This window comes from Neltuma alba, unplaced genomic scaffold (assembly GCF_004799145.2).
Source record: "Neltuma alba isolate B1F8T4 unplaced genomic scaffold, ASM479914v2 tig00012419_pilon, whole genome shotgun sequence".
NCBI lineage: Eukaryota > Viridiplantae > Streptophyta > Magnoliopsida > Fabales > Fabaceae > Neltuma > Neltuma alba.
In genome coordinates, this window is record NW_021636908.1 from 125,976 (window position 1) to 139,827 (window position 13,852).

Genomic DNA, 13,852 nt, shown 5'->3' on the forward strand with positions numbered 1-13,852 from the left:
TTGTATATCTTCTTGGTTCTTAGATAAGAAGTTGTGAACCCTCACGCCATTAATTCAAGATATCACAATTGGTTGGCCAAAAAATTAAAGAAGGTGTCTGTTTCCGTCGCATAATGACGTGGCCTCTACAACAGGAACTTTAATTGTCACTAACTTAATTGTTGTCGCCATTTAATTTGATAAGTTAAAATTATTATTTGTTAAATTGATGTGGTCATTTTGTTTTTTTCTTAGATTTTAAATTCAGTGATGTAGGCAATTTTGCTAATTACTATAAAATTTAATTCGAAATTAATTGATAAGGACTTCACAGCAATTAAGTCATTTCAAGGTTTAAATTATTGGGATTCGCATATTTGGGTGGTAAAATAATTTTTGTACGTTTTTCCCTTATAAATATTCTCATAATCCTTACACCATAAACCCAAAGCAAAGAAGCTAACATTCCCATCATCCTCCCTCCGTAGTTCATTAAGCTTTTTTTGGTTGGCACATAAAATGGCCAAACCATTTTCACCAACTATAGAGTTCAGTGTGAGGAGGTGCCAACCAGAGCTGGTGGCTCCGGCCAAGCCTACCCCTCATGTGGTTAAGCTACTCTCTGACATAGATGACCAAGCATCTCTAAGATTTCAAATTCCATTATTCTTCTTTTATCCTCACAAGCCTTCCATGGCAGGAAAGGACCCTGCTAAGCTTATAAAAAAAGCACTCGCTGAAACCCTAGTCTTTTACTATCCTTTTGCAGGTCGACTTAGGGAAGGGCCTGGTCGCAAACTTATGGTAGATTGTAATGAAGAAGGAGTCATTTTCATTGAAGCTGATGCAGATGTTTCTCTTCACCAATTTGGTGACCCTCTTAAACCTCCATTCCCTTGCTTTCAAGAGCTTCTTTATAATGTCCCTGGTTCAGAAGGAGTCACTAATGGTCCCCTCTTACTCATACAGGTCTACTCATATACTTTTGCTCTCATTAATTTGAATGTTGACAACCGTCAAGCATCAGACGTTATCTAAAGTTCTGAACTCTACGGTTTTTAACAATCATATCATAAAAAGGACAGTGTTCACCTTAAATTCCTCCGACATGTGTTAATGTTGCTTATTATTTTACATTTAATTAAGGTTACACGTCTGAAGTGTGGTGGATTCATTTTCGCTCTTCACTTAAACCACACTATGAGTGATGCCGCTGGTCTTGTTCAGTTCCTCGAGGCTTTAGCTGAGATAGCACAAGGTGCTTGTGAACCTTCAATCCCTCCAGTTTGGTGCAGAGAGTTACTAATTGCGAGGGACCTACCTCGTATTACATGCAGCCATACCGAGTACGATGAAGTGCCAAAGACGATGATGAAACAGGAAACGAAGACATGGTCTACGATTCTTTCTTCTTTGGTCCTAACCAGTTAAAGGCCATTCATCAATTGTTCCCTCATCACCAACATCATCAAAACTCTACCTTTGAAGTACTCACAGCATTCATATGGCGTTGTTGCACCATAGCGTTACGGCTCGAACCACACAAGGAGGTTCGTTTCATGGCCATTAAAAATGTAAGGGGTATACAGTCGAACCCTCCATTGCTACCATTGGGTTATTACGGCAACGGTTTCGTGTTCCCGGCCGTCGTCACCACCGCCGAAAAACTCTGCAGAAACTCATTTGGGTATGCTTTAGAGCTGGTCAAGAAATCAAAAGCTATGGCAACAGTAGAGTACATACAATCTGCAGCAGATCTCATGGTAATTAAAGGACGGCCTAGTCTTATTCCCTTAAGGGCTTGGCTTGTGTCCGATGTAACCCGTGCTGGTCTTGAAGACGTTGATTTTGGTTGGGGTAAGGCAATATATGGTGGACCAGCAATGCTTGGTGCTGGAGACTTCCTTAGAGCAAGCTTCTTTGTTCCACATAAGAATGCAAAAGGAGAAGAAGGCATTGTCGTACCAATTTTCCTGCCACGCAAATCTATGATGATATTTATCAAAGAGTTAGAGAACAACATGATAATTAGCAAACTATGATAAGTAGCCAGAGATCGTGCTTTGTGATTCACCTGAAGTTTGTGTGTACGCATGTATAAGCGTTCATAAATATGAACTTATGGACATATAGGAGGCAAAACGTTTGGGTGAATATACTATTGCTAGTGTCTACATTTTCTCATTTCATGAAGAAGCTGTTTTCAGAGAACCTATTAGGCCGCTTTTTGAGAGGACAACATATGAGCTGGCTCGAGTGTTCTAATGGTCTTAGATCCTAGTCCTTGCATTTCTAGTTAGTCAACAGTGTAGTTCGTATAATTAAGATGCGTACCTTGTGTTTGATATATTGCTCCAGTGACTTTTTCTGTCTTGTTCACTGAAAAAGTATTGATATTCTGTTTCAGCTATGAAGTAGGAATTATAAAATTAGAAACACTCGTATTCATATTTTCAAATTAAAATTCATGGATCTTAGTACAGCATTCATTCCTTCCATATTATGAATTGGTTTGGTTTGCACAATGACAAGCACAAGGGTTTTTCATATGCTTTCACTAGCTAAATATCACGCAGTACAAAGGATTTTGATGGATGGTTGCAAGGATTGATTGATTGATGATGTTCAAGAAAAGCTTGCAATGAGAAATAACCATTTTGCTACAAGTTTGCTTCTCCAAAACTATAAAACGTTGTAAACAAGAGGCTGAGTAGGAGAAAGAAGGCATTGGTACAATGACCATTCTGGACATCACAACCTCGCTTTGTCTTTACTTTCGACCTCATTCTTAAGGACACCATGTGTTCAACGTTGGATCATTTTGTAAAATCTCATGACAGTCTTTTAGTTAAAGATGGAAGAGTCATTATTACTGAAGCTTCTTCTTATGTATAGCGATTTGAACATCAACTTATTATTAGAAGGGCAAAGATCTACTTATAAACGATGCTTTGTGTTTTGGGATTGCCAAAGACGGAATTTACTCATGCATTTAATTATTTCAAAACTTCTTGGGTCACTTGTATTTTCATTTCCTGAAATGGGTTGGATCTCCCTATATGGCTAGTTCTTGCTTGGGTCATAGAGAAAAGTGGATGTCCTAGAGCTACATATGTGTTCTGCGCTCGGCCCAACATGTGTCCAAGCCTCGAGACAGTTAATGGATTTTCAATGTCGGCTTGCATTCTAGTTGTCATTATTCAATGTCTCTCTATCTTTCCATGTCAAGGTGGCAACGACTACTTAAGCTTTTGAAAGCTACTTGGTTCTATTTTGTTGATCAGCACAGTCAAAATATGCATTCTTGGATAATGAGGGCAAGGTTGATTTTAATGGGACGTAATTCTTAATGTCATGAAAGGGTCTAATTACACTATGGCATAGGTGGAAATGTAGGTTGAATTTGCGGGTTCAACTTGTCCAAAAGTGACGGGTTGAGTTGACAAAATGTGAAATTGTTTTGAGGCGGGTCTTTTTAGCCCACATTTGCTAACTCCTAATTCGTCATGAGCTAACCTTTTTTTTTTTTAAATTTTTTTTGACAGTTTTTATTTTAATTTTAATAAGAAATTTTTTAAATCATTTTCACTTAATTTAAATATAGTATTGCACTTTGTTAGGGGCTTTGATTCTATATTTGATTTCTTTTTTCTAATTATTTTATCATTTTTATATTAATGAAATAAATATTAAAAATAGATTATATGTTTATATTATTTGTAAGTCTTGAGATTGATTAATTATATAATTATATAAAATATAAAAATAAGTAGAATTTAATATTTAAAAATTTTAAAATATATGTGTAAAAAACAGAAATGCGGATTGGTTGAATATCAATCCGCCAGGAGGCAGATCCCTTAAGCCCAACTTGCATGGACTTCAACCAGTGGCAGGCTGGCCAATAAGTAGCGGCCCAACCTGCATTGATCATATGAATGGGCCACCGATAAGTATGGATGGTGACTTTGATCACATTAATGGGCCAAGAGATGAAAGAATTGGGGCCTGGGAGGTGTTGAGGATTTTGTGAATTCGGTTTCCTCTCTGCCTCATATTCTTCCCTTCACGTCCCTGTGGCTGCCATTCGGTTCCCTCTAACTATTCTCTTTTATCTGATTCAATTTCGGTTCTGTTTCATATTAGTTTTTGTTCTTTCAGATAAGGTCACAAGTGTCCCAACCAATGAGTTCAAATAATATGATTCTAATATAATATTTATATGATTTTGAAGAGGGCTAAGCCCAAAGATATAGAAACAGGAAAAAAAACCCGACAAAACTTAAAAGTGTTGGGCTGTTTGCAATCCAGTGGAATGAGCCCAATCATAATTAGATCCACAAGTTCAGCATCCAGTATGTGGGGGGGGGGAGAACTAAAACGGGATGTCCCCGTCCTATCCTGTCCCTGGGATAATATTGGGACGGGACGCAGGATAGAAATCCCTTCCCATCCTTATTCTTCTGGACAAGCAACCTGTCCCGGTCCTTATTTTGATATATGTTTTTGCTATTTGCAAGTCAATTATTATAAAAAAAAACTGTTAAAGTATTATAAGAAATATTGATTTAGGATTTTGCAGTTTTCACCATCTACATTTGTCATTATTCCTTAACTTATCTGCATTGAAATTAATTAACTAAAAAGACAACTCCTTATTTAGCAGTTGATTTAAGTTAATCTTATCTTATGGACTCATTTGTATCTTCGACAAGTTCACTTGACAAACATACGTTTTTTATTTATTTATTTATTTAGAAAAGTATATTTAAAAAGAACACACACATACTCATTTCCTTCCTACATATTCAATGCCAACAGGATCAGATAACTGAAAGGTCAATCTCTCACAACGTAGTAAATCAAGATTCAAAATTTGTTTAGAGAGATATTCATATTTAGTGTTTGATAGTATCTCGGACAGAATTATCTTTAATGGAAAAATACCTATGCCTAAAAAAGAAAAATATTACCACAAATACTCTCTTTGGGCCCAAGCAATAATAACATCGAATTCACAACTACATGTTACATTAACGCCGAGAGGCACTACAAAAAAGCAGGGTTTTAGTGACGGAATAAAATTCCGTTGTTAATCCTTTACAAATTTCGTCACAAAAATTAGCGAGAGAATTTAGTGATAGAAAAATTTTGTCACTAAATTGGTAAAGGATTAGTGACAGAATTTTATTCTGTCACTAACTTAGAGACGGATTAGTGACGGAATCTTATTTCTTCACTAAATTCTGTCACAAGTCCGTCACTAATTTCATTTTAAATGATTAGTGACGGAAAAATTCCCTCACTAATTTCTGTCACCAATCCATCACTAACTCTTATTTTGTGACGGAAATTAATGACGGAATTTTTCCATCACTAATTTCCGTCGTAATTCCGTTACTAATCTGTGGCCAAAAAGATATAATATAAATATATAACAATTATTTTTTAAACTTATTATTAAAATAAAAATATAATATATCATAATTTTTAAATAATATATTATATAAAAATTAAAAAATACAAATATTATAAAAGAAAATAAAAATAAAAATATATAATATACTTATTATTTTGTTAAATATTTGAATAAAAATATAAATTATTAGAAATTTTTTTACTAAAATATAAAAATTAAATTAAAAAAAATAATAATATATTAAATTATGATATAATATTTATTATATATATTTGTATTTGTTACTAGAAATATTATACATATTTCTGTAAAAGAATTTCGTAGGTACTTCTCAACTCAACTGGCAAAGGTTTCAACACACACGCAGGAGGTCTCAGGTTCAAACCAATTTGTGAGGTGACGATAACTGACGTGGCAGCTTATAATGATGGACACGTGGTGATGACATGGAGGCTCCTAATGATGGATATGTGGCGATGACGTGGATGAAGAGATGATGTGACAACATGGGAGAGAGAAGAGTTGGTGACGTGGCAGCCATTGATGACGTGACGGTTTATAATGATGGATATGTGGCGATAATGTGATATTTTAAATTTACAAAATAAAAAAATTTAGCGATGGATTAGTGACAGAAATTTCTGTCACCAATTTGTTACGGAATTTTCTGTCACAAAATCTATTATTATTTTGTAACAGAATTTTTGTAGGATATCCGTTACTAATTAGCGACGGATTAGTGACAAAAAATTTCCGTCACTTATTCCGTCATTGATCCGTCAATAATTAGCGATGGAAGTTTGAATTCCATCACTAATTATTTAGTAACGGCAGAAGTAGTGAAGGAAAAAATACCGTTACTAATTCTATTACTAACTGAATTTCGTCACTAATCCGTTGCTAATTCGTCATTAAATTCCGTCGCTAATTTGATGTTTTTTTTTTGTAGTGATGTAATACCATATAGTATATCTCTTGGAGAAAATTAAGGAAGATACTCAGGGTATTTTACAAAAAGCACACCATATTAACTAATTTAACTACCATTCTTAAACTACTCAAATTAATTAATTAGTTCTTATATTAAGCATAAAATGAGTAACATCTAAACTGATATAACCTACGATGTTATACAGAACTAATAGAAGTGCTTTCGAGCATTATATATGTTGATATTATACAGAACTAACATTATATATATTGATATTATCATAGATGCTCTCGTGGGCCAAATCAATGACGCATCAAATACGACAGAATTCACAGCTACAACATGTTTCACGGGCTCCGCGACGTACGTAACATCATTTTGTTTGTGTGTGTGTGTGTGTGTGTGTCACATGCACGTGTTCTCCCACGGAAAGGTCATAAAACGAAAAGGTATGTGTGCATTGATTAAGACCTGCAAAGTAGTACACACCACCTAGGTCTTTGTATATCTTCTTGGTTCTTACATAAGAAGTTGTGAACCCTCACGCCATTAATTCAAGATATCACAATTGGTTGGCCAAAAAATTAAAGGTGTCTGTTTCCGTCGCATAATGACGTGGCCTCTACAACAGGAACTTTAATTGTCACTAACTTAATTGTTGTCGCCATTTAATTTGATAAGTTAAAATTATTATTTGTTAAATTGATGTGGTCATTTTGTTTTTTTCTTAGATTTTAAATTCAGTGATGTAGGCAATTTTGCTAATTACTATAAAATTTAATTCGAAATTAATTGATAAGGACTTCACAGCAATTAAGTCATTTCAGGGTTTAACTTATTGGGATTCGCATATTTGGGTGGTAAAATAATTTTTGTACGTTTTTCCCTTATAAATATTCTCATAATCCTTACACCATAAACCCAAAGCAAAGAAGCTAACATTCCCATCATCCTCCCTCCGTAGTTCATTAAGCTTTTTTTGGTTGGCACATAAAATGGCCAAACCATTTTCACCAACTATAGAGTTCAATGTGAGGAGGTGCCAACCAGAGCTGGTGGCTCCGGCCAAGCCTACCCCTCATGTGGTTAAGCTACTCTCTGACATAGATGACCAAGCATCTCTAAGATTTCAAATTCCATTATTCTTCTTTTATCCTCACAAGCCTTCCATGGCAGGAAAGGACCCTGCTAAGCTTATAAAAAAAGCACTCGCTGAAACCCTAGTCTTTTATTATCCTTTTGCAGGTCGACTTAGGGAAGGGCCTGGTCGCAAACTTATGGTAGATTGTAATGAAGAAGGAGTCATTTTCATTGAAGCTGATGCAGATGTTTCTCTTCACCAATTTGGTGACCCTCTTAAACCTCCATTCCCTTGCTTTCAAGAGCTTCTTTATAATGTCCCTGGTTCAGAAGGAGTCACTAATTGTCCCCTCTTACTCATACAGGTCTACTCATATACTTTTGCTCTCATTAATTTGAATGTTGACAACCGTCAAGCATTCAGACGTTATCTAAAGTTCTGAACTCTACGGTTTTTAACAATCATATCATAAAAAGGACAGTGTTCACCTTAAATTCCTCCGACATGTGTTAATGTTGCTTATTGTTTTACATTTAATTAAGGTTACACGTCTGAAGTGTGGTGGATTCATTTTCGCTCTTCGCTTAAACCACACTATGAGTGATGCCGTTGGTCTTGTTCAGTTCCTCGAGGCTTTAGCTGAGATAGCACAAGGTGCTTGTGAACCTTCAATCCCTCCAGTTTGGCGCAGAGAGTTACTACTTGCGAGGGACCTACCTCGTATTACATGCAGCCATACCGAGTACGATGGAGTGCCAAATGATGACGATGATGAAACAGGAAACGAAGACATGGTCTACGATTCTTTCTTCTTTGGTCCTAACCAGTTAAAAGCCATTCGTCAATTGTTCCCTCATCACCAACATCATCAAAACTCTACCTTTGAAGTACTCACAGCATTCATATGGCGTTGTCGCACCATAGCTTTAGGGCTCGAACCACACAAGGAGGTTCGTTTCATGGCCATTAAAAATGTAAGGGGTATACAGTCGAACCCTCCATTGCTACCATCGGGTTATTACGGCAACGGTTTCGTGTTCCCGGCAGTCGTCACCACTACCGGAAAACTCTGCAGAAACTCATTTGGGTATGCTTTAGAGCTGGTCAAGAAATCAAAAGCTATGGCAACAGTAGAGTACATACAATCTGCAGCAGATCTCATGGTGATTAAAGGACGGCCTAGTCTTACTCCCTTAAGGGCTTGGGTTGTGTCCGATGTAACCCGTGCTGGTTTTGAAGACGTTGATTTTGGTTGGGGTAAGGCAACATATGGTGGACCAGCAATGCCTGGTGCTGGAGACTTCCTTGGAGCAAGCTTCTTTGTTCCACATAAGAATGCAAAAGGAGAAGAAGGCATTGTCGTACCAATTTTCCTGCCACGCAAATCTATGATGATATTTATCAAAGAGTTAGAGAACAAAATGATAATTAGCAAACTATGATAAGTAGCCAGAGATCGTGCTTTGTGATTCACCTGGAGTTTGTGTGTACGCATGTATAAGCGTTCATAAATATGAACTTATGGACATATAGGAGGCAAATCGTTTGGGTGAATATACTATTGCTAGTGTCTACATTTTCTCATTTCATGAAGAAGCTGTTTTCAGAGAACCTATTAGGCCGCTTTTGAGAGGACAACATATGAGCTGGCTCGAGTGTTCTAATGGTCTTAGATCCTAGTCCTTGCATTTCTAGTTAGTCAACAGTGAAGTTTGTATAATTAAGATGCGTACCCTGTGTTTGATATATTGCTCCAGTGACTTTTTCTGTCTTGTTCACTGAAAAAGTATTGATATTCTGTTTCAGCTATGAAGTAGGAATTATAAAATTGGAAACACTCGTATTCATATTTTCAAATTAAAATTCATGGATCTTATTAGTACATCATTCATCCCTTCCATATTATGAATTGGTTTGGTTTGCACAATGACAAGCACAAGGGTTTTTCATATGCTTTCACTTGCTAAATATCACGCAGTACAAAGGATTTTGATGGATGGTTGCAAGGATTGATTGATTGATGATGTTCAAGAAAAGCTTGCAATGAGAAATAACCATTTTGCTACAAGCTTGCTTCTCCAAAACTATAAAACGTTGTAAACAAGAGGCTGAGTAGGGGAAAGAAGGCATTGGTACCATTCTGGACATCACAACCTCGCTTTGTCTTTTCTTTCGACCTCATTCTTAAGGACACCATGTGTCCAACGTTGGATCATTTTGTAAAATCTCATGACAGTCTTTTAGTTAAAGATGGAAGAGTCATTATTACTGAAGCTTCTTCTTATGTATAGCGATTTGAACATCAACTTATTATTAGAAGGGCAAAGATCTACTTATAAACGATGCTTTGTGTTTTGGGATTGCCAAAGACGGAATTTACTCATGCATTTAATTATTTCAAAACTTCTTGGGTCACTTGTATTTTCATTTCCTGAAATGGGTTGGATCTCTCCATATGGCTAGTTCTTGCTTGGGTCATAGAGAAAAGTGGATGTCCTAGAGCTACATATGTGTTCTGCGTTCGGCCCAACATGTGTCCAGGCCTCGAGACAGTTAATGGACTTTCAATGTTGGCTTGCATTCTAGTTATCATTATTGAATGTCTCTCTATCTTTCTATGTCAAGGTGGCAAGCACTACTTAAGCTTTTGAAAGCCACTTGGTTCTATTTTCTTGATCAGCACAGTCAAAATATGCATTCTTGGATCATGAGGACAAGGTTGATTTTAATGGGACGTAATTCTTAATGTCATGAAAGGGTCTAATTACACTATGGCATAGGTGGTAATGTAGGTTGAATTTGCAGGTTCAACTTGTCAAAAAACGTGTTGAGTTGATAAAATGTGAGCTTGTTTTGAGGCAAATCTTTTTTAGCCCACATTTGCCAACTCACAATTCGTCATGAGCTAACCTTTTTTTTTAAAATTTTTGACAGTTTTTATTTAATTTTAATAAGAAATTTTTTATCATTTTCACTTAATTTTAATATAGTATTGCACTTTGTTAGGGGCTTTGATTCTATATTTGATTTCTTTTTTTTTTTATTTTATCATTTCTATATTAATAAAAAAATATTAAAAATAGATTATATGTTTATATTATTTGTAAGTCTTGAGATTAATTAACTATATAATTATACAAAAATATAAAAATAAGCAGAATTTAATATTAAAAAATTTTAAAATATATGTGTAAAAATAGAAATGCGGATTGGTTGAATATCAATCTGCGCAGGTCTTTTAAGCCTAGCTTGCATGGACTTCAACCAGTGGCAGGCTGGCGATAAGTAGCGGCCCAACCTGCATTAATCATATTAATGGGCCGAGAGATGAAAGAATTGGGGCCTGGGAGGCTGTCGAGGATTTTGTGGATTCGGTTTCCTCTCTGCCTCCTATTCTTCCCTTCACGTCCCTAGGCTGCCATTCGGTTCCCTCTGACTATTCTCTTTATCTGATTCAATTTCAGTCTGTTTCAGGTTAGTTTTGTTCTTTCAGATAAGGCCACAAGTGTCCCAACCAATGCGTTCAAATAATATGATTCTAATATAATATTTATATGATTTGAAGAGGGCTAAGCCCAAAGATATAGAAACAGGAAAAAAGCCAACAAAACTTAAAAGGGCTGTTTGCAATCCAGTGGAATAAGCCCAATCATAATTAGATCCACAGGTCCATTATCCAGTATGTTGGGGGGGGAACTAAAATGGGATGTCCCTGTCCTATCCCGTCTTGACCAGGATCGGGGTAATATTGGGACGGACATAGGATAGAAATCCCTTCCATCCTTATTCATCAGGACGAGCAGCTTGTCCCAGTCCTTATTTTGATATAGGTTTTTGCTATTTGCAAGTCAATTATTATAAAAAAAACTGTTAAAGTATTATAAGAAATATTGATTTAGGATTTTGCAGTTTTCACCATCTACATTTGTCATTATTCCTTAACTTATCTGCATTGAAATTAATTAACTAAAAAGACAACTCCTTCTTTAGCAGTTGATTTAAGTTAATCTTATCCTATGGACTCACTTGTATCTTCGACAAGTTCACTTGACAAACATACGTGCTTTTCTTTTTATATTTATTTAGAAAAGTATATTTAAAAAGCACACATACTCATTTCCTTCCTACATATTCAATACCAACAGGATCATACAACTAAAAGGTCAATCTCTCACAATATAGCAAATCAAGATTCAAAATTTGTTGAGAGAGATATTCATATTTAGTGTTTGATAGTATCTCGAACAGAATTACCTCTAATAGAAAAATATCTATGCCTAAAAAAGAAAAATATTACCACAAATACTCTCTTGGGGCCCAAGCAATAATAACATCGAATTCACAACTACATGTTACATTAACGCCGAGAGGCACTACAAAAAAGCAGGGTTTTAGTGACGGAATAAAATTCTGTCGTTAATCCTTCACAAATTCCGTCGTAAAAATTAGTGACAGAATTTAGTGACGGAAAATTTTTGTCACTAAATTAGTAAAGGATTAGTGAGGGAATTTTATTCCATCACTAACTTAGAGATGGATTAGTGACGGAGTTTTATTCTGCCACTAAATTCTATCACAAATCCGTCACTAGTTTCATTTTAAATGATTAGTGACGGAAAAATTTCATCACTAATTTCTATCGCCAATTCGTCACTAACTCTCATTTTGTGACGGAAATTAGTGATGGAATTTTCCGTCACTAATCATTTAAAATGAAACTAGTGACGGATTTGTGATAGAATTAGTGACGGAATATAAACTCCGTCACTAATCCATCTCTATTTTTAAACTTATTATAAAATAAAAATATAATATATCATAATTTTTAAATAAATATTACATAAAAATTAAAAAATATAAGTAATAAAGAAAATAAAAATAAAAATATATAATATACTTATTATTTTGTTAAATATTTGAATAAAAATATAAATTATTAGAAATTTTTTACTAAATATAAAAAATTAAATTCAAATAAAATAATAATATATTAAATTATGTATATAATATTTATTATATATATATTGGTATTTGTTACTAGAAATATTATATATATTTTTGTAAAAGAATTTTGTAGTTGCTTCTCAACTCAACTGGCAAAGGCTTCAGAACACACGCAGAGGTCTCAGGTTCAAACCAATTTGTGATGTGGGCGATAACTGATGTGGCAGCTTATAATGATGGACACGTTGTGATGACGTGGCGGCTCTAATGATGGACACGTGGTGATGACGTGGATGAAGAGATGATGTGGCAACGTGGGAGAGAGAAGAGTTGGTGAGGTGGCAGCCATGGATGATGTGGCGGCTCATAGTGATAGATATGTGGCGATAATGTGGTATTTTAAATTTACAAAATAAAAAAATTTAGCGACGGATTAGTGACAGAAATTTCCGTCACCAATTTGTGACGGAATTTTCCGTCACAAATCCATTATTATTTTGTGACAGACTTTTTGTAGGATATCTGTTACTAATTAGCTACAATTGGTGACGGAAAATTTTCGTCACTAATTCCGTCGCTGATCCGTTAATAATTAGTAATAGAAGTTTGAATTCTGTAACTAATTATTTAGTGGCGATAGAATTAGTGATGGAAAAAATACCATCACTAATTCCATCGCTAATTGAATTCCATCACTAATCCATTACTAATTCATCATTAAATTTATCACTAATTGATGTTTTTTTTGTAGTGACATAATACCATACAGTATACCTCATGGGTTGCTTTACGCCGATAAAGATCTCACTATCGTGTGAGTTACAGGCGAACAATTGATTTGGCCAAAAACAAAATAAAAAGGCATCTGTTTCTATTGCATAATGACGCGGCCCGCTATAATAGAAAGGGGCTTTGATGGCAAACAAAAAAAACAAAAACACGAGAATGGAATTCACTAATTTGGTTATCTCATTATGGATACTGAATAGGGAGAAAGGCATCTCGAAATATGAGAATTCTAAAATGATTGGTTGAAATGGCTTAATTCGCATGAAGTATTTGGAAATTATTTTGAAATTAATTAAATTTTTGTGAAATGACCTAATTGTCCTTGTTAAAATTAATTCACTATATGTCTTTGTTGTTGGCTAGGTTTATACTTGGATTCTAGATGTCGCATGAGCACATTGCATGCCCCATCAAGGCAAGAGGCATTGGACAGTTAAATTAAACAAGCATTGTCATTTTGTTTCTCATAAGCACTTAAAAAAAAGTATTTTTACGTAAGTTGAGTTAAAATTCTCATAACGTATTTATCTTCTGAAAAGTTAATCCAAACACCATTAAGTCATTTTAGGGTTTAAATTGGGATTTGCCTATTTGGGTGGCAATATAATGTTTGTGTCTTTCCCTTATAAATATTGCCGCCTGGCTTCCATCGTGAACCCAAAGCATAGCAGCTAACATCCCCATCATCCTCCTTTCAGTTCTATGTTTG

The 13,852-nt window shown here is 35.2% G+C and overlaps 1 protein-coding gene and 1 pseudogene across 1 annotated transcript; both read left to right on the forward strand.

Annotated features, from left to right (window-relative positions):
* Window positions 1–495: 495 nt before the first annotated feature.
* On the forward strand, window positions 496–2,021 carry LOC114726978 (benzyl alcohol O-benzoyltransferase-like; annotated as a pseudogene).
* Window positions 2,022–7,324: 5,303 nt separating this feature from the next.
* On the forward strand, window positions 7,325–8,852 carry LOC114726977 (benzyl alcohol O-benzoyltransferase-like). The gene is made up of 2 exons (XM_028913683.1): window positions 7,325–7,774; window positions 7,953–8,852. The coding sequence occupies exons 1-2, from the start codon at window positions 7,325–7,327 to the stop codon at window positions 8,850–8,852; spliced, it is 1,350 nt and encodes a 449-aa protein (XP_028769516.1).
* The last annotated feature ends 5,000 nt before the right edge of the window (window positions 8,853–13,852 follow it).

Excerpts from the sequence above, each read along its gene's own strand:
- LOC114726977 (XM_028913683.1), top strand. The coding sequence starts at position 7,325 with ATGGCCAAACCATTTTCACCAACTATAGAGTTCAATGTGAGGAGGTGC. Across the intron at positions 7,775-7,952 it reads GTCCCCTCTTACTCATACAG|GTTACACGTCTGAAGTGTGG; the intron begins GTCTACTCATAT and ends CATTTAATTAAG.